At 27.4% G+C, this 21,351-nt stretch overlaps 5 protein-coding genes across 11 annotated transcripts; 3 read left to right on the top strand and 2 right to left on the bottom strand.

Moving 5' to 3' along the window:
- Window positions 1-853: 853 nt before the first annotated feature.
- Window positions 854-9,846, bottom strand: LOC122631944 (cullin-3). Of its 5 annotated transcripts, none has more exons than XR_006327790.1 (14): window positions 9,093-9,845; window positions 6,913-7,296; window positions 6,623-6,826; window positions 6,356-6,535; window positions 5,917-6,291; window positions 5,667-5,837; window positions 5,268-5,375; window positions 4,974-5,151; window positions 4,654-4,892; window positions 4,258-4,427; window positions 3,568-3,706; window positions 3,327-3,454; window positions 1,146-3,260; window positions 854-1,066 (listed from the first exon to the last, which is right to left on the bottom strand). XR_006327790.1 is itself a non-coding variant. In XM_043818194.1 (14 exons), exons 1-13 carry the CDS (start codon window positions 9,150-9,152, stop codon window positions 3,236-3,238), a joined length of 2,361 nt encoding a protein of 786 aa, XP_043674129.1. In that variant the 5' UTR covers window positions 9,153-9,846; the 3' UTR covers window positions 854-1,066; window positions 3,203-3,235. The 5 variants fall into 5 exon arrangements, 4 of the variants coding, with proteins under 4 accessions (XP_043674129.1, XP_043674132.1, XP_043674131.1 ...); XM_043818194.1 differs by having other exon boundaries at window positions 3,203-3,260; window positions 9,093-9,846; XM_043818197.1 differs by having other exon boundaries at window positions 854-1,026; window positions 3,203-3,260; window positions 9,093-9,846.
- Window positions 9,847-10,017: 171 nt separating this feature from the next.
- LOC122631948 (phosphatidylinositol N-acetylglucosaminyltransferase subunit C) lies at window positions 10,018-12,258 on the top strand. 2 transcript variants are annotated; one of them, XM_043818202.1, is made up of 2 exons: window positions 10,018-10,423; window positions 10,508-12,258. In XM_043818202.1, exon 2 carries the CDS (start codon window positions 10,597-10,599, stop codon window positions 11,413-11,415), a length of 819 nt encoding a protein of 272 aa, XP_043674137.1. In that variant the 5' UTR covers window positions 10,018-10,423; window positions 10,508-10,596; the 3' UTR covers window positions 11,416-12,258. The 2 variants fall into 2 exon arrangements, with proteins under 2 accessions (XP_043674137.1, XP_043674136.1); XM_043818201.1 differs by having other exon boundaries at window positions 10,019-10,410.
- Window positions 12,259-12,274: 16 nt separating this feature from the next.
- LOC122631945 (isocitrate dehydrogenase [NADP] cytoplasmic) lies at window positions 12,275-14,567 on the top strand. Its single transcript, XM_043818198.1, has 2 exons — window positions 12,275-12,493; window positions 13,132-14,567. The coding sequence occupies exons 1-2, from the start codon at window positions 12,290-12,292 to the stop codon at window positions 14,344-14,346; spliced, it is 1,419 nt and encodes a 472-aa protein (XP_043674133.1). The 5' UTR covers window positions 12,275-12,289; the 3' UTR covers window positions 14,347-14,567.
- A 234-nt stretch (window positions 14,568-14,801) lies between these two features.
- Window positions 14,802-17,512, bottom strand: LOC122631946 (protoheme IX farnesyltransferase, mitochondrial). Its single transcript, XM_043818199.1, has 7 exons — window positions 17,270-17,512; window positions 17,037-17,156; window positions 16,689-16,956; window positions 16,336-16,531; window positions 16,080-16,255; window positions 15,687-16,004; window positions 14,802-15,617 (listed from the first exon to the last, which is right to left on the bottom strand). Exons 2-7 carry the CDS (start codon window positions 17,112-17,114, stop codon window positions 15,394-15,396), a joined length of 1,260 nt encoding a protein of 419 aa, XP_043674134.1. The 5' UTR covers window positions 17,115-17,156; window positions 17,270-17,512; the 3' UTR covers window positions 14,802-15,393.
- A 90-nt stretch (window positions 17,513-17,602) lies between these two features.
- Window positions 17,603-20,666, top strand: LOC122631949 (ubiquinone biosynthesis protein COQ4 homolog, mitochondrial-like). 2 transcript variants are annotated; one of them, XM_043818205.1, is made up of 4 exons: window positions 17,603-18,197; window positions 19,517-19,851; window positions 20,010-20,233; window positions 20,299-20,666. In XM_043818205.1, the coding sequence occupies exons 1-4, from the start codon at window positions 17,915-17,917 to the stop codon at window positions 20,456-20,458; spliced, it is 1,002 nt and encodes a 333-aa protein (XP_043674140.1). In that variant the 5' UTR covers window positions 17,603-17,914; the 3' UTR covers window positions 20,459-20,666. The 2 variants fall into 2 exon arrangements, with proteins under 2 accessions (XP_043674140.1, XP_043674139.1); XM_043818204.1 differs by having other exon boundaries at window positions 17,615-17,807; window positions 19,502-19,851.
- Window positions 20,667-21,351: the final 685 nt, after the last annotated feature.

The raw sequence follows: 21,351 nt of genomic DNA, 5'->3' as shown, positions 1-21,351 counted from the left end.
TTAACGACACTACTTTATATCGTTCTCATCGATAAAAACTTTGATTTATTAAATTTATTTCTGGAATTTCTGATAAAAACAGATTAATAAAGATTAATATTATTATTCGACCAGTTATAAAAATGTGTAGTGCTAGTAAAAGCATTGTAAGATTTTTTGTTTTCATTATAAATATTATTTATACGATCGCGTTATATCGTACAAATTATTTCAAGAATAAATAAAATGAATTTTCTCGATTAATTATTTATTTACGAAGTTAGATTACGTATATTCACACTTCATTATGACTTTAACGAATGATATGAAGATTTTGTAATATATCTATACGTAGCGGTACACAGTATGAACAAACTCCTTGGTCTTTCATTTTTTTCTTCATATTTTTTACAATGACTGGAAGAATTAGATCTCTCATCATTACAAATACTGAACATTTCTGACATTGAATAATATATTCTCGATTAAAATCCAAACGAAATAATATGAACATTATTAATAGGCTATAAGGGATTAATCTTTAATTTACAGGTATGTTAATTATTTCTATCTTTTAACTATTTTTCACAGATGCGTTTTTATTTAAGTTTATACAAAAACTGAGCTAGGTAAATATATTATATTATGAAGACAAAAAATCTTTGTAAAGATTTTTATTTTTATTAAGTTTCTTTTTTATGTAAGAAAGAGAAAAACTTTTATTGACATATTAAAATTCTATCGTAATAAATAAAGAAGGTATAAATGAAAATAAAAAATATGACATTTGCAGATTTGTTTCCTTTTTTTCTATAATACATGAGCTGGGGTAACATCGTTGAGTGTTCTGTGTTTGTTCTGTTTTTTTTTTTTTTTTAATTTTCTTTTTAATGTTCTTCATTTTTATTCAAGCTCATGCGCGTATATTAGCCCACTTAACAACTCTGCATGTCTTACAGTTTCGAAGATCCCACATTTTGGCGTACTACAATAAACACGTTGTAATGTACCGAAGTCGATGAATAATCAAACCATTCAATCGATAAGCTGGGTGGAAAAGATTAACGACGTTAATTAATTTATGGAACTGGAACAATACATCATAAATTATTGTTCAATAATTTGATACACGTGAAAGCACAATAGAAATTACGAGACGTATTTACTTTTTTATTTTTTCATATTCATTTATCTTAAAAGCTTTGACGCTTAGATATACGCACATGTACACTTTACAATAAGATACTTCGTTCAAACTTGGATAACCGTGTGACGTATTTGGCGTATTGATTATCTTATATATAAACCATGTATGGGGACTAACAGACAGTAGTGTTAAAAGCACACGAACGAATAGATGGATACTATTAACTTCAATGTAAACTTATTATAATTTCAAGTCATTTATTTCTACAGTCTGTCTCCATTTTATTCCACATTCATAACTACATGCATTTCAATATTATATTGGCATTTATTTGTTGTAAAAGAATATTGGCATTTTTATTTTGTAGTACGATTTGAATATCTAAATTTCAAAATACATGTTTTGACAAATTGCATGCAAATATACTTATTACATATTTTTAGTTTATAATGTAAATAGATCTTGAAAGAAAAAAGATTTAGAATCATTAAAAGTGACGTAAACATAGTCATTCCTTTTCTTCTTTTTCTTTAATAATTCGCAGCAGTCTTGGATTTAATAATGTCTTCGAATATGTAGCATTTGAATTGCATCTGCCGTGTTACATTCTTTTTATAGCAAATTAAATTTACATACATTGAAGATTTCAAACTCGAAAGAATTAACGAAACAAGAACACATTGCTGTATATAGATTATGTTTCATTCTTTTTTTTAATTCTTAAGAAATTCTCTTCTCAATTATAAAAAGCAGAATGTAATAAAACATAATCAGAATTTTAATTCAAAGATTTATTACATTGCTCCGCTAATTCTGATATTTTTTTAATTCTATTGTTTCAATGCGAGTTTTTTTTAATCACAGATCGCGTCTTTTGATAATATACTGATATTCAGTATGCAATATAGAACACATGTTACATTTGTTTTTAAATAAAATAACATAAGTAAAGTAAGTTTGTTTTGCTTGTTATTTTTAAGTAATTACAATAATCAAGAATAAGAATTACACATATAATAATAAAATAATAATATATCGTGATCCTTATATCAATTTTACATTATTTATTCATCAAAATGGAATTAGCAGTGAACTAATGAATGTTATCACATTTCTTTTTATGTTCCAACTAAAATAAATAATATCTAGAAAAAGCAAATAGCATCTGTGCGAAATTCGATATATTACAAAGGGTGCTTTCAACGTGCATCGATTTTTCCCACCAAACTAATCAATTTTTTAATTATCTATTTCAATATTTTGATATTTTAGGCATTCATTAACCAACGAGAAACGTCTTTTCTCAATACAATGACTTTTACAATATGTTCGACGTTATTTTAAATGAATCATGCTGTACTCAAATTCCACTTTAAATTCTAGGTTTTATATGTTTCTCACATACATCCTTCATATAATTAATATTAACTCTTAAGTTTATAATATGATAATACCGTGTGTTATTGAGTCATCATATGTTGTGATGTTCATAAACAAACGGTATTACAAACTTTACTCTATTTTTTTTCTTCCCTTTTATAAATTTGTATCTGTATATTTTTTTTCACTTTATTTACAACTATTTGCATCGCACGTTATATGTTTTTGTACAGAAAATTAAATATATAACAAAAAAGAAAGAAAAAAAGAAAGAAAAGAAAAAGAAAACGAAATTACTAGAAATTTATTTATAAAAGTCCAATTATAATCCTATTATAAAAGAAAGTGAAATCGGCAGAATTACCATTTACAATGCCGTAAGTACATCTTTTCAACCTAAAATATAAAATGGCAGTTGATATTACAGAGAGATTACTTCACAAATTCGTTTTACTAATTCAAATAGACAAACCCTCTACTAGAGAAAAATGTTCCTTGTTGATACAGAATGCCAGATATATAACTATTACATGGAGAAAGCAATAGTGGTGATGATAATGATTCTTACACATTATAGATGACTGTGGTGAGGATGATGAAAATATTGATATATCAATAATAATGGAAATTAATTTGTGTAAAGTATAATGAATCGATGATATAATTAGATGGTATACATTATTACAAATTACTTACACTTTTGTACAGTTCCAATATTTGAACTCAGCATTAAGCAACGTACGTATATACTTTCCTATAAGTAAAAGAAAAAAATTTGTATTAAATAAATAAATTAAGTTATATATTTTTATATACATACCTATCCTCCGTCGTACGAGCTAAGTACTCCCGTTCAATTAAACCTTCAATACGCTTTTTAATGATAACTGGAGAAGGCAAGAAACGACCTTTTAGTTGCTCCGTCACTTCAGTTACGAGTATGTTATGCTAAAATAAAAACAAATATATATACAAGCACGCGCACACACATATATATATAGTTTAATAATTCTTAGCAACCTTAAAAACATTAGTATATGTAAACAATTAATTATACTCACCGGCATACGTTTCCGAGCTTTCATGATACGCACAATAGCTGCTTCGATTTCGTGTTTTCGGTCTTCGTCGACTTTATTCCGCATTTCTCTTCTCTCTGGCTCTGATTCTCCTTTTGCTGCTACAGTCTGGATCTTTACTCTTTACAAACAAGTATATGTTTATTAGGAATGTTTACTAGGGAGCAGATACATCTTATGTTTACTGTTTAATGACATTGATAATAACAAGTGTATTGTCTTAAAATTCTGAAAGTTTAGTAAATAAAATGTATTCATATGTGACTTATAAAATATAAGAGACGAATGAATGATCAAACACACGAACTTTTTGAAAACATTTTTTTATGCAAATTTTTGCAATCTGTTACTGCTAAATATTATATTATATACATTTAATCAAAATTGCGATATTTCTTTAGTTTATTGATTCAATAAGCGAATATATATTATGCGATAATACTACATTAAAAATAGCATAATTTATAAAAAATACAAATATATTTATTAAAGTAATATACAAAATATTAATTTCAAAGTCACATAAAATAAAACAATAAAACGTAATAAATATGTAATAGAAAATTTGTTTCATAAAAAAATAAAAAAAGAAGCAATAAACTTGCTCTAAGCAAAAATGTAATTTTAGAGGAGTTTCCATTTTTGCTTTTATCATTAATTAGTTACATATACCTGTGCAATTTGCTGGTGAAACTATTATTTACACAGAAGTAATGTGAAGGTTCAATTTCTTTGGTTCGAGGGTATTTGAGTAATACCCTCTGTGTAGCTTTGCCCATTGCAAGAGATTGCAGAGCTCTAACCAAGTCTCTCTCTGGAATATCGGTTTCACCTTGAATTTCCTACACAATGTATTTATATATATATATATATATTTACGTACATACGTACATACATACATAAACACATATATGTATGTGTTTGTATACACGATCGTATTTATATTACGTATTATATTAATATATACAATAATATATTATATTATATAAATATAAATAAAATAGATAAATATAAAAACAGAGTAAATAAGATTAAATAGATAAATCAAAAGTTATATTAGATACTAACTTCATATGTCAATCTTTCTCTTTTGTTGAAAAGCATCAAAACACACATTTGGTAAGTTGAAACTTGAATTATGTGTTTTCTTGTACTGGCACATATACTGCTTCTTTGACTTAACAGACTATTGCTCCCATTGCTATTTCCATTTCCAATGGAATTAGAAGAAGACGGCGTATCTAATCCTCCGCAACTACTTTCTTCTCTCCTTGGGCCACTAAATATAGCATTTAGGTCTGCAGATCCTATAAATAATTCATATTAATAGTATTTATCTTTTATTGTTTATAATCATTTCTAAAGTTAGCAAAATACCAAGTACCAACCTAATTGTGGCTGCAGTGTCAATTGACGTCCTGTATGTTTAGAAAGATAGAAACATCTAAAGGCATCAAATGCACCTCTTGGTGCACTAGGTAAATTACACTTAGGAGTAGCAGATTGTGTTGGCCAAAAACCAGTTGTGAGTACCCTTACACTTATATCCACACCATATAAACTTGTCTTAGAAATGTAAATAAAAACAAGTAAAACTATGATATAGGAAATACTTGATCAAAAATTAATGATACGAATTAGATTTTTTGTGAATATTGAAAAAATTATTTATGAAATCTTACCCCAGAAGTAAGAACGTTATCCTTAAATTCGTCCATAATAGTATTACTAACTGTTATATCCTTAAACATGCCTTCCAATTTGGATGTAAATTGACATCCACATTCAGTCTACAATAATCATAAATTACAAAAAAACATATATTAGATACATTTGAAGACTAATAATTTATATAGAATGAAATTTTCAAAGATATTTTCATTTCAATAATATTCTATTGTGAAAGTTTTAACAAATATTTTTATACGAAATACTGTTTCTTCTTATTACAAGTTTTAAATATACACATGACTTTTGCAATATGTAAACAATTATTAAAATAAATAATATTTACTAATTTAATAATAATAATAATAATAATAAAATCATTAAAATTAATTTAGTTATTATATTTTTAATACCTTAAGTTTGGATATCATGTTTTTTTCACTATCATCTGATACTGATTTATTTAAAAGGAGACGTTTTGCTAGATGTTGTTTATAGTACCGTTCAAAAACATCTTTCTCTTGAAGAAATCTAAATAAAACCATAGTTTTATCCAGGATTCCTTCAATTTCTTGTTCAGTCATCTAAAATTTTATAATTATTTCATATTTTAGAATCATTATCATTAAAAAATCTATAGAAGCAATGTAAGACAAAACTGACCCCTTTAGAACCTTTTTTTAATTTATCATCTATAAATAGAGATAAATATTCTGGACTTTTAGTATTTAAATTTAGGAAGTATTCAAAATCTGAAGATATCATTTGTTTGAAAAGTTTATCATTATTGAATGAATAATGAAGAAAATGATCAAAACGATCTTTTAAGTCCAATAAATTTTGTACAAAGAGCACAGCATTTGTTGTTGATTCATGCTCCTCTTGAACCATAGCACGTCCTCGTTCTTTAAGGAACTGAGATACACAGTCAAAAACTGTACGTAAACCATCTGTCACTCTTGAAAATAATTTATACATACAACTAAGGTCCTCTGTTTTCTGATTTTTAAGCATGTGTACAACACCACTATTCTCCATCTGTTAATAACAATAAAAGTATCAAGATGTTTTTTATTCACATTAATAAACAAAATAAATATACCTCAACAATTGTCTTCATATGGATTTTGATTAGTTCTTCTTCCACAACTTCAACTATCCGTGGTTCTGTAGATTCATCTAAATAGTGTTTCGCTCTTTCTGATTCTTCATAAATTCTTGCTTCTACTTTTTTTATATAAACAGATGCACTATTTTCTGCTAAGAACTTTTGAGATTCAATCTAGAAAAGACATTAAGAAGATATAACTTTTTTTATAAATAAAAGAGTTATAAGAAGGTCATCAAATATAATTTTATGGATACTTACTCTGTAAAATTCTGCACTTTGTTGTAAAAAAGGCCTTTCAAAATCTTCTTCATAAACTTGACGACTATTAATGCCAAGCAACATTAACATATGACATGCATTTTTTATTGCAATTCTATCAACAACTTCACCATGTCGTTCTCTTGACACCATACCTAATAATGTATCTCTCAGATGATCTCTTACACATCCATATCTAACCACCTATAACATATCCTTTTTACTTACAAAAATTTCATTAAGGAAATCATTTTGTTATAAAACATTACAGATAGCTATAAAAGTATTACCTGATCTCGAAATATTATAAGTCCTAAATTATATACGTTGTCCACATCATTTTGTTGTACATAAACTCTATCCATATACATTAAAATATCCCTGATCATTACCATTGAAGTTGTGTGATCATTCCATGCTTGATTTAATGTTTGTAAAAAGTTATTATGAAGGGAATATAAAACATCATCTCGTACTTTATTTTCAAGATGTTGGGTTACAACTTCTTTTAATCCTGTATAAAGGCGTTCACCATACTTATGCAAAACCATAGTATATGCATTTCGATATAATTCTTCAAAACTAAGACCAGAGTTATTTTTCTTCTGTATCTCTTGGATGGCATTTTTAAGTAAGGTCCAAATAGTTTCTACATACTTTTCATCCATAGTCGTCTATAATACAAAAATTAAGATATATAACAAATACTATGATGCAATTAAATTTTTAATTTTTAACTTTCTTGTGCAACATATTTTTAAAAGTTACAATTATAAAAATCACACAATACATTTTTATAATATAAATTAAATGAATGTATAATAGATACACTTTCTCACAGGGGTATTGGTAATAAGAAAGGTATTTGCACTATTCATGTTTATTTCACCATGAATGTTTTCCTTTACCATCTGTACTGCTTCAATACGATTAAATAGATTCTTAAATTTGACATTTCTTTGTTTTCTTTTTCTTACAATTTAATTTTCCTCCTTATTGCGTTTTTTCCTTAATTGAATTATATAAATATGCATTAGATGAATTTATTTTTAATAATCAATGGATCTATCTGTATTATGCAAATTTATTATAAAACATCATTATAATAAATACATAACCATAAATATTTCAATGATATAATCAAAATAAATATAACAGTAAGATATAAAAAAATTTAATATATATGAAAGAAAATTTAAATATTAAGAAAAATTTATTAAAAACTGAAATATGAAAATATTTCATAATCATATGTTAGTTTTACTTAACGGAATATGATCCAATGAAAAAGAATAACACACGTAACATTGACAACATAATTTATCCTCTTGAACACTCATATATTTATTCAATGTTATACAATTTCTCCCAATGCAAATTTTACCTGTTTGTATCAATGCTTACGCATTACATCTTACGTATTGAAGCTTTATTACCTAAAAGACAAAATTGCAGTTCTCTCTAAAGATAGTAAAATTTTAAACTTCAAATTTTATTTACTTCCTTGTTGTTATAGCAACAATTGTCCCATATTAAGGTTATAAATTAACAAATTTTCTTATTTATACTTATCTTTATGTTAAGAACTTAAGATATTTCTTAAATATTTATAAATATTATTATTCTAAAGTACCAACATATATATAGTACGAAGCAATGTATCTGACATACATTACAATATATACTATACTGAGCACAGACTTTTTAAGTTTTATATTGATTTTTCTGTCAAATCAAATCATAAACTTACATTACATGTGAACTATCATAAATTTATATAGGAACTATGTATAACTATAATATTGGAAGATGAAAAAAAGAAAACAATCCATCTAAACAAGAAATTTAACATTTAAATGCAATGAACTTTAATCGTGTTTATGTATAAACATACGAATTAATAATTCTATAAAGTATATAAAAATAAGAAAGAAGTTAAATTGCGAATAACAAAAGTTAATATATTATTTTCGAATTCACTTAACCTATTCAATAACATTCAAGAAATAAGACAAAAAAAGTTTAAAAAGGGCATAATTGATAGAGATATTTTGATTTAATAGAGACATGCATATGTCCTATAATATTTCTAAAATACTTTGTCATTCGAATATGATTATATGGCAATAATGAGAAAAGTCAAAGTAGTACAATGATAGCGAGAGTGTACGATATATGTATCGTGACAACGATATTACGTTAAATTAATGTCAACGAGCAATCTCATGATTTTTGATCGAATTCAATGATATAAAAAATCATAATAAAGGAAATTTGTAAATAATTTGTGAGAACATTATAATAGAAAACTTATATGTAAATGTGATATATGTGTGCTGTATATGTGAATGTGAGTATGAGTACGTGTTACATTTAATAGCTTGATTATACTGTTTTTTTTTTTTTTTCTTTATTTCTTTCTTTCTTTCACATCTCGTCTAGACAAATATTAAGGTATAAAATTTCTTACCGGAAAAGCACGTATACGCATTTTGCCCTCCTTCTTTGGCAAAGCACTGCTCTTCATCATGTCGAATGAAATGTTCAAGAAGAATTTTTGAAAAGTATATCCTCTTCTCTTCGCCTACGGTAATGTCGTACTGTGTATACACATTGACATACCACTCTTAAACGAACCGAATATTCTTCATTCGCGCATTGAAAAACAGCCGAGGATCGGCTTCACAAGGTTAAATCGCGCTCGACACTACACGCGATATATTCTATGTAGTTAAGTTTCGTAAACCTTTATCACTGGCGCGTACATCTATTAAGACGAAGGACTTGACAAGAAACCGAGATACTCTTCATACTCGTACACACCGAAATGGGGGAAGGTAGTTAAGGGTTGACGGGCAAGGGGGAGAAAATGCAAGAAAGAAATGATAGAACGAAGTTGTGCGGCGGATCATAGGGAAAACGCGTACACATAGAAAGTTTTCGTTGCTGTGTCCGGCTATCGGTATTATTGTTTTTATCGACTACGATAATATTTTCAAGACTTTTAACAATTCCTTAATAATTCAGTTAATGTTCTAATAAAACTGTTTAACGACTATTCGAATATAAGGTTTAATCCGATTTCACGAGCCTGATTACTTGTGCACTATCTATTCATCTACCCAGACCACCAACCAGTACCCACGATAAACGGTATACGTGGATACACGACTTCTCTCTTCAGTGCATCTTTCTTAAACAACAGATGGCATAACGGAACCGTATATTCCATCAATATGTATGTACTATGTACTGGATATTCCAGATATAACTTTATCAATTCTCTGATTATCGTATTTAGATGATTCGATTTTATTTATTTTTTCAATTCTTATTTGATTTTTGAAAATTTATTTTCATTTTTGATTCGTACAGAACAATGAAGGATATAATAAGATTTTATTATATGAGACAAAATTGTTTTGCTTTTTTTCATTATTTTATATATACAAGTAACATTCTCTTATAAACAGACATTTTGAATATAAACATGTACCGAGTAGATGATATTAAATAATATTTTATCGTATCTAACTAGTCGTCCAATCAACGTTCTTTATTTACATTGGATATTTCATGGAAGTATATATATATGTATGTATGTATATTTGTACTGGCTGATAATCCGGATCTTTCAAACGTTCAAAACTGCTTTCAAATCATAGAAACGGAAGATAAAATTGTAGATATAATGTTGGTCTTATCATAAATCATCATAAATTAATATCATTTTTATTTATAACCTAATAATTTTGGAAAGTATATAAAGTTGCCGAATATAAGGTCAAGTAAGTGATAAACGTATTATTATTATACTTTTCATTATTAAAATAATAATTTATCAAGTTTACAGTATTTCCATTATAAATATCTTACAATTTTCAGTTCCAGTATTCACTTATTACATAAACAAAAGGATATGTTTCAATCATATTTATGATTACATTGATGACTTAGAAATTAATATATATGAAATGTACACTAGTGTAAAATGGAAAAAGAATCTTTATGAATTTACCGATTTACCTGATAATTATACAGACAGCACATTTTTGACAGAATTACGTAAGAATGTAAAATCTGATTATGTTTCTCGACTGGAAGCTATTAATTTAGCTGCTAGTATATCGATTCGTTTAAGTATTCCAGTTCTCTTTGTTATCATATTTATTTGGTTATATAATGAATGGACCACCCCAAATGTCATTATTATATCTGAAATAGTTTCAACCATTTTTGGATATTTATTTTATAACATAAAAATATTAAATATGTCGAAGAGACTGTCAGAAGATCTTAGAACAACTTTAATTTTTCTTATTTTTGGATATATTTTATCACCAGTTTTGCGAACATTAACTGAAACTATTAGTACTGATACGATATATGCTATGACTATATTAATGTTTCTTACTCATTTAATATTTAACAAGTATGGTTCTACGGAAATTTTTTTTTCTGATTCCTTGTCTATCACTTCATCTATTTTTGGTTCATTAATGTTAGCATCCAGACTTGCTTCACCTTTACATGCATTTTCACTTTTAACTGTTTCGGTACAATTTTTTGTATTATTTCCTATATTATTGTCTTACATAAATAACAAAGTAATTATATCAATCATAATAACCATAGGGACAGTATATTTATTATTACCTATGTCTAATGTATGCTCCTATGTTTTTATCATAGTTGTGGTATTCATTCATTTCATTTGTCCACTTTGGTATATTAGATGTAAACAATTTAAAAATAACATCTATGGTCCTTGGGATGAAGCAGTTATTTCCTAACTATTCTAATAATATTAATTTTGTAAAATACTCAAGATTAACATTGTTATTGTTATTAACATATTATTGAAAAAAAAAGATAATTATTTATCAAATAAAGCAAGTGTTTTCATTCTTCCAATTTTGTATTACCTTGATGTTGTAGCACAATAAATATTAATGAAGTATAGATATGTTATAAAGTCATTATAAGTGAAATTTACATTACATAAAGATTAGATATTTTTATACATTAAATGAGAGATATTTCTGTAATTGTATGACAGAATTTAGTTGGATTCAACAGGTGACTATTCAACAATATGATCACTAGTGGCGTAATAATCGCAAAAAAAAAAAATTAAATACATGTGTACATTAACTATATGAATATTAAAAATCGTAAAAATTTGGATACTCAAGTAATGAAAATTATATATTATATATTTATTTTACTTTATATTACCGAATAATTCTGATTACTGTTTCTGACATCTATCGACGACATCGAAAAAATATGTAAACACATATTTCATGTACTTACATATACACATGTTATTTGTGACTATAAATACATAGATACGCACACACACATTTATGTTTAATTTAAGATGAATACAGTAAATTCGCGCGCTATTTGCTTGAAGATATTTTAAAGTACAAATTCCAAGGCTGAAGAATATTTTTTTAAATGATAAGGAAGATGGTAATACTTTTATTATAACGATTTCTTCTACTCTTTTATCAGATACATTCTTGTTCTGAGATTATTCCGATTGGAGCTTTTACATAAATCGATAGAAGAAAGAACAAGATAATAGAACTAGACAAAAAATAAAGAAAAAAAAAAAAAAAAAAAAAAAAGAAAAAAGTTGATTATAAAATTCGATTGGATATGAGTAAAGTAGCCATGTTTCTACCCCTTCGGTTCGTAAAAGCAAATACACATTTTATAAGAACTGCGCCTTGTTGTCAATTTGGTAGTAACTGTGTCACGTCATCGTGTCAGTCCATTGAAAGATATCGTACACGTATTACGGTAACATATTCGTTTGTGAGAACATTTTCTATTTCTTCTGCAAATATGACGAAAATAAAAGTAAGTAAAATAAAAAAGAAAATTATAATCGATCTATTATTATTTATATATATGAAAGTTCATAAATTTTTGCCTTATTATATAACGATATTTTGAAACATACAAAATCATTGTCAAAGTCTTGTTAATGATAATGTTATGAAAATACAAATAATATAATTTATTAATACTTTGTTTAATAAAATTTATTATATATATATATAAATTCAAATTATTGTAGTACATATATTTTTAATCATCTATATTTTATATTATATGTTTAATCTAACATTTAAACAAACTGTATTCAAAAATTATTTGTAATTTTATTATTTTCATGACAAAAAAATATGATATAGAAATATGTATATTAGATTATAAATTTTATAATATTAATATATATATATTAATATATATATATATATATATATATATATATATATATATATTAAAAAGTATAAAATCATGAAATATTTTTTTTTTTTTCAAACATGCTTAGTCATAGACCATAAACTTGAAGTATCATCTGTTGAAAAGTATGATTATAATATTTTTTTAGTATAATAAGTTTAATTTCAGTATAATAAATTTAATTTTAGTATATTATATCAATATTTAAAAATTATGTTTATTTTTGTTCTTTTTTTAATTATCTTTAGGTAGGACCTGTTGTAGATATTCTTGGTGATGAGATGACTCGTATAATATGGGATTCTATTAAAGAAAAATTAATTTTTCCTTACTTGGATATTGAATTACATACTTATGATTTAGGCATAGAAAATAGAGATGCTACTGATGACAAAGTAACAGTTGAATGTGCTGAAGCTATTAAACGTTATAATGTTGGTATAAAGTGTGCTACTATTACTCCTGACGAAAAGAGAGTAGAAGAATTTAAGTTGAAACAAATGTGGAAAAGTCCAAATGGTACTATTAGAAATATATTAGGTGGTACTGTTTTCCGTGAACCTATTATTTGTAAAAATATTCCTCGATTAGTCATAAACTGGAAGAAGCCAATTATTATTGGAAGGCATGCTCATGCAGATCAATATAAAGCAACAGATTTTATAATACCAGGACCTGGTAAGCTTGAGATTAAATGGACTGGTGAATCCGGTGAAAATATTGTACACACTATTTATGATTTTAAGGATGCTGGAATAGCACAAGCTCAATATAATACAGATGAAAGTATAACTGCATTTGCACATAGTTCTTTCCAGTTTGCACTTAACAGAAATTATCCTTTATATCTCTCCACAAAAAATACTATTTTGAAAAAATATGATGGTAGATTTAAGGATATTTTTCAAGAAATTTATGAGAAAGAATACAAGACTCAATTTGAGGCAAAGAAAATTTGGTATGAGCATCGTTTAATAGATGATATGGTGGCTTATACAATGAAATCTGAAGGAGGTTTCGTTTGGTCATGTAAGAATTACGATGGAGATGTACAATCAGATTCTATAGCTCAAGGATATGGATCATTAGGTCTTATGACATCCGTACTAATATGTCCAGATGGACGTACAATAGAATCAGAAGCAGCTCATGGTACAGTTACAAGACATTATCGCCATCATCAGCAAGGTCAAGAAACTTCTACAAATTCTGTTGCATCTATTTTTGCTTGGACACGAGGATTGTTTCATCGTGCTAAATTAGATAATAATCAGAAATTGCAGCATTTTGCTGAAACTTTGGAGAAAGTATGTATCGATACAATAGAATCAGGTTTTATGACAAAGGATCTGGCTATCTGTATTAAAGGAATGCATAATATTAGTAGAAGTGACTACTTATCAACATTTGAATTTATAGATAAAATTGGTGAAAATTTAAAAAAAGAACTGGCTACTGCTTGACTACATTATCATGAATCACAGCAAATTTTATATGCCAAGTATTAAGATCATAGTTGCATTTGTCACAAACATAACAAATGATCAAAATATATTCAATTACTATTAAATAGCTATTATTTCTATGAAATTAACAAGGTAATGGTATATGTGTGATTTTGGAATAATATTTAAACTGTGTAATATTTTATATTCAATAAATAAATTATAAATACTGTACAATATTCAAATTATATAATGTAAACATGAAATCCATATTGATGTATAAATAATAATAATAATAATAATTATTATTATTATAAAATAATAATAATATTTTATACTTTTTATTTTACTTCAAACCACATACATTTTGATAATACAATAATTATTTGATCTGTTAAATCAAAAAGTAAAATTAAAGTTGTTTTTATTTTTCTTTTTTATATAAAAACAAAAAAGGAAGTTATACAGGTATTTATGATATGGAGACATAATTATAAAATTTTATTCAACTTGATGTAACATCAAATGAATAATATGATCTCTTTTTTTTCTAGTAATCATTAGAATTATACAAAATAAATAGACAATTACTGTTCACGATCAATGATACAATATCTATATCTATAGATTTGTAGATTTTATTTTATTGCTTCAATTATCATTCAACTCTGTTTAAAATGTAGAAAATTCAATACATTTTTTTATTACATTTTTTAATAATAATAAACTTTTCTTTCTTGAAGTTTTGTGAACAAAATTTGATCAATAGATGTGTGTTTTTTTTTTTCAAATCTAAGTGATTAAATATCTAAATATAAATTATTCAGATACTTTTTTTAATAATCTGATAAGTGTATGTGTTATAATTATTACTATATTTATTTCTGCATATAGCGGAATCGACTGTTTAGATCAAATTATATAATTATTTATGATTTCTATGATATATACAAGATTTTGTACTTTACAAAATATGTTAACTAAGATTTATAATACACATTTACAAGTTTAAAGAATATGATAGTGTCAATGATTTTACTAGCGATGACATTTTGTGTTATCGCATTAAACGGACGATGGTGTTGGTATAATCAATCTCGAAAGATTTGATAAGAAAGTTTCTTTCTGATAACTTTCATCGTTTGTTACTACGTCTGTTCTTTTTTTACCAACGAACCAATGCTTCTTATTTACAAGCAATAATATCATTAGCGCCGGTAAATAGACTAGTGAAAAACGAAAGAGTTTTCTAGAACTTGCACTATCTGAGTTCTGATAAAATTTCCAAGCTGTAAATATAAAAATAGCAAGAAAATTTACGAAATCAGAAATTTTAACAAAATTAAAAACTTACTTACCAAGATACAAAAAATAAGCGTTTAGTGGCGTTGACATACCAGCAAACCACCAATTAGTTACATCTAATGCAGGAGCTAAATAAGACAACCCCATTAACGCAGCTGTATATCTTAATGCCGTTCTACGGCAAAGGCTAGGATTCGTGACAGACATCATTCTATAACCTGCACGCGAATAATCAGGTCTTAAATTCCAAGAAAGAGCATTAAAGTGAGGAAATTGCCATGCATACAAAAGGCCAGACATAATCCAAGCCCCTGGAGCCATTATATCACCTACACAGCCTGCCCAACCCATAAGTGGTGGTATTGCTCCAACTACAAAAAAATGTCGATACTCAAGATATAGTCTATTAGATTAGATTAAGTAAAATACAAGATCGTTTTACTTACCAATAGATCCAACCCAAGTGTTGAGAATACTAATACGTTTCATAGGGGTATAAATAAGAGTATATAGAATTAAATTAACAGCACCTAACATTGCAGTTATAGCATTAACTTGACTATACAATATGAACAAACCAGTAATCCCTGATACAGTCGCAAATAATACTGCATGGGCCGGACTAATATTAGGATCAAAGAGAATATAACTTTAATACATAATTCCATTTTAATATATTCAATATACAAAATGTAAACTTACGTTAATTGTCCACGGACCAAAACTCTGTTCTTTGTTCTTGACATCTGTGCATCAAAAGGAATTTCAAAAAATTGATTAATAGCATTAGCTGCAGAAGAGACCAATGCAGTACCAGCAGAACACATAGTGAATGTATATAAGTCAAACATGCCAGGTGCTACTACATAACCACCCATGGTTGTTATCACAACTAAAGCTATGAAGAAAATTATAAGTTTCAATTTGATAAAATAACAATCACAGTTTTTATCATTTTACACGATATATAAAATCTGCAGTTATTTTTATACTATGCTAATATTATATTAAAATAATTTAAAGAAAATGATAAAAATCTATATTATATCACTTACAAGTTAATCTAATTTTCGATAATTTTAAACAATATTTATGAAGATGAGCAAGCTCTACTTGCACAGGTTTCCATTCTGGTTCTTCAGATGGACGGGTTTCCTTGTTACTATTAAGACTAGCATTTTTTGGTAGAATATATTTGTCAGGATGTAACGGTATTTGTGAATTTGTAGTAACAATATCATTGCGATATTTTTCTGTCATTTCTATGCATGGTTCGTGCATATGTACAATTTCTTTTGGTTTCTGTTTCGAACTGGTGGAATACTAGAAATATTAATATTTTTACACAGTATTCTCAATAGAGCTTTACTTAACAATAGATAAATATTAAAAGTTATTCATACCAAAGTGGCTAATAATTTCGATGTCGAAATGCATGGTAAATTGCGACATATTCGTGGCGTGAAAAAGTATAACATCATAAAAATATTATCGATGATGTATCAAAGGTCCTTTATTTTATCCTGTAAAAATAACAGAATAAATCATATTTTTAATTAAAAAAAATATTTTATCGGAATATCTTAACTATCATTACTTATTTACGAAAAAAAGGTTCGAATATTGAGTAACTTACATTATTTCATGTATTACTACTTCATCATAGTATTAATGTTGCATAACAATAATTTTTAAACTCTTTCGGCATGTCAAATATATCTTTAATCTTAAAAGTAAATTAATAGATAACATATATCTACTAAATACAGGAATAATCCTGCACGAATTTTATATATTACCACATGCCATCACTACCTCCTATTCATAGCTTTTTAATATGGTGAATTCAATGAATAAAATGTAAGGACATTTTGAACGTTCGCAACGCCATCTAGGAACAGAATGCAAAACATCATTTGGATTAGTAGAAAATTTGTAAATTATTTAAATTTGCAGAATTTCATGATAAATTCGTTTAAATAATTAAGTTAATAATAGAAGCTTATTTTCGCACATTGTTACATTATAGAAATAAAATATGAATGCGATTTAAAATCTATATTTTACACATATATTTAGTGCATCTATAGATAATATATGTATGTATTTATGGACGATTCTACAGACAGTTCGTCGGCTAGCTGAACGAGAGAAAATGCTAAGGTTATTACGGTGTACGTACTTGTATTTATATTATTATCATTTATAAAATGGCATTTATAACATATGAACGTTTATCTTCGATAATTTAGTTGAGGGTATTGAAAATAATATTTGAAAAATGCTAATAAATCAACAAAATGCGATGTTTGTACGCGTCGGTTCAGCTCTGTTTTATGGGCTATCGTCGTTTATGATAACAGTGGTGAACAAAATGGTCCTTACTACCTTTGGTTTCCCATCCTTTCAAGTTTTGGGAATAGGACAAATGTTAGCCACTATTTTCGTTCTTTACCTGGCGAAGAAGTTACACTATGTCGACTTCCCTAACCTCGAAGCCGCGACGTTCGTTAAGATCTGGCCGTTGCCAATGATATATATTGGTAACATGATCTTCGGATTGGGTGGTACGAAACAACTCAGCCTACCAATGTTTACTGCTCTAAGACGATTCAGTATCCTCATGACAATGATCGCGGAATACTACATTCTTGGGATCAAGGCTCGTGCTTCCATACAGCTTAGCGTCTACACGATGGTGCTGGGTGCCTTAATTGCTGCATTAAACGATCTTGCCTTTAATCTTGAGGGTTACATCTTTATATTGTTGAATGATATTTTTACTGCCGCAAATGGAGTGTATATGAAGAAAAAGCTGGATTCCAAGGAATTGGGAAAATATGGATTGATGTATTATAACTCGCTCTTCATGGTGATACCAGCAATCATAATGGCATGGTGGACAGGAGATATTCAAATGGTGTCTGACTTTCCTTATTGGACAAATATTTTATTCGTTTTACAATTTGCTTTGTCCTGTGTGATGGGCTTTATATTGTCTTATAGTGTTATCCTTTGCACGCTATATAATTCTGCACTGACTACAACGATTATAGGATGTTTAAAAAATATTTGTGTAACTTATCTTGGTATGGTAATTGGCGGTGATTATATATTTTCTTGGATAAATTTTATAGGTTTAAATTTAAGTGTAATCGGTAGTCTAGTATATACATGGGTCACCTTCCGTAGGAAGGAATTAATAGAATCTAAATATTCTCCTATTAATCAGGAAGAAAGTTCAAGAATACAATCTGTATGATGTACAATAATATTTAGCATGTGTTTTAACATACTTTTTGCACAAAATTAATATAGTATTTAAATTGGAGATACTGTTGCATTGAATCTAAATCTGGATAATTTTTTTGCCGAATGAACAATGAGTTATGAACAGTGAACTGAAACCATGTAAAATATTTTATGAATATACAGTTATAAAGTAGTTTTTAAGTATATATTTTTATATTATACAACAATGGTGATAATTTCTTATATTGATAATTCTGTGTTAAGTAGCTTTTTATTAATGTTCCTAGTATGAATCACCTGAATGTTATGGAAAGTTTATGAGTGACAGAGGGAAATGTAGATGAGAAATTTTACTGTAATAAATACCAAAGTAAAGAGAATCATTGTTACCGCCAGGATTATAGTGCCATAATAATATAGTGGCAATACAATCCCAATTAGATAGATAATTATTAGTAAGGTAATTTTACCAAGGTCACAATTTTAGTCAAACACTCTCATGTACATTGTAGGAGAATAAATATCATAATCTTATTTTTATCTAAGTGTATAAGTTGTACAGAAATAAACTTTATTTATTAAGAACTTGTATCAAATTGTCATTTACCTTGCTCAGTTTCAGAGATTTCAGCAGTACGAAGATTTTCTGCGTACAAAGCCTTTGAAGAAGATTATGCTAAACATCATATATTTTTATCTTCCTTTCAACGAGCGGCCCTCTCCGTAGGATCGGCGATTATATCACTAGCCGATCCGTCCCGTGGTGATCTGATAGCATGTCTTGCAGAGACTACATCTGGAAATGCTCTTGTGCACTGTCTAAATGAGATGCAGAAGTCATCTGAAGGACAACGCATTTTAAAAGAGAAACCACGTATAAATACTTCGACTGTTGATTTATCATTATTGAAAAATTTACCAGAAGGCACACTTGGAAAAACGTATAGCAACTTTTTGGAAGTGAACGTAAGATTACTTGTTACTGTCTTATTATTTTAAATATTTGAATGCAGTTTGAAAAATGAAAAAATTATGTTGCAAAATGTTTGTTAATTTATTAATTAAATTTGAGACACGATATTTTTAGATTTATGTTTTATTTTAGCATGATAAACCATTTCCAGAATGTAACACCAGATTCTAGAACACCGACGAGATTTATTGATGATGTCGAGCAAGCATATGTTATGCAACGATATCGCGAAATACACGATATCTCTCACGCAGTTTTGTTGATGCCTACAACGATGCTCGGAGAAGTCACAGTGAAATGGGTAGAAGCACTTCAAACCAAATTGCCAATGTGTATCGGAGGAGCAATATTTGGAGCGGCTCGTTTACGAGCGAGGTAAACAAAAAACTAGCACAGTACGTCTACTATTTACTTAAAATTAAAATTACATCTTGTTTCAGACAAAGAAAATTATATTTGGATTATTATCTTCGGTGGGCAGTAAATACTGGAAATAATGCTAAATTTTTATTAGGTGTTTACTTTGAAGAACGATGGGAACAATCTCTCCAAGATTTTCATAAGGAGATGAACATCGTTCCTCTTATTCCAATGTCATAATATACGAATGCGTTGTGATAATACGTTATCATGTAAATTTCTGTTATAGCGATAGTTCGTCGAATGACATAGTTCATCCAGATTGCTCTTATAGAGAGCAAAGAGATCCCTAAGAATTCTTTCTGTAAAAATACGCATTATTTACATGATATAACAATTTTTATTGATTATAACACTGGAAATATTAAGAATATAATTTTTAATGGGATACACATGACTCATATTACAAATTTGGATTACTATACCTACGAGCCTATGAAATGTTTGATAAAAGTCGATAAAATAGTTACCATCATAGAGAATGTGTAGGTGCGTGGGCCTGCATAAATATGCTTACGCATTACGCGTGCCGATTTTTACGCTCCTTTTTAATTTTTTTTCTTTTTTTTTTTTTTTTTTCATCCGCGCTGTATACATCGACAATATAAGGAATAATATAATACCTAATACCATTCGATGAAGAAGTTAAAAGTTTTTAAAGGAATGAGATTGGAAACAATGTCTTAGTAAATTAATTAACATTTAGTATTCTAAAATATTGCACAATTTATAAAACGATAACTTTGCAAACTTGATTGTCCATTTTCATCTATAGTGGCGTACTTCGTTCCTTAGGTCCGAGAAAAAGTCAACGAAGTATTTTGCCTTCCCAATCGTCGTTATTAAGGCAAAAGGTCCAGAAGTGAAGATTTATTTATTTATTATTATTATTATTATTATTATTATTATTATTATTATTATTATTATTTTTATTATTATTATTTTTATTATTATTATTATTATTATTATTATTATTCGCTTGACGATTTTGCTTTTACTTACATTGAGGATTCAGGAAAAAATAATCCTTTTTATAGTTTTATTTTCTTGTGACTAAGTGCACGATCGAAGGA

This window comes from Vespula pensylvanica, chromosome 9 (genome assembly GCF_014466175.1).
Source record: "Vespula pensylvanica isolate Volc-1 chromosome 9, ASM1446617v1, whole genome shotgun sequence".
In the NCBI taxonomy this organism is placed as follows: domain Eukaryota; kingdom Metazoa; phylum Arthropoda; class Insecta; order Hymenoptera; family Vespidae; genus Vespula; species Vespula pensylvanica.
This window is presented reverse-complemented; position numbering and strand designations above follow the sequence as displayed.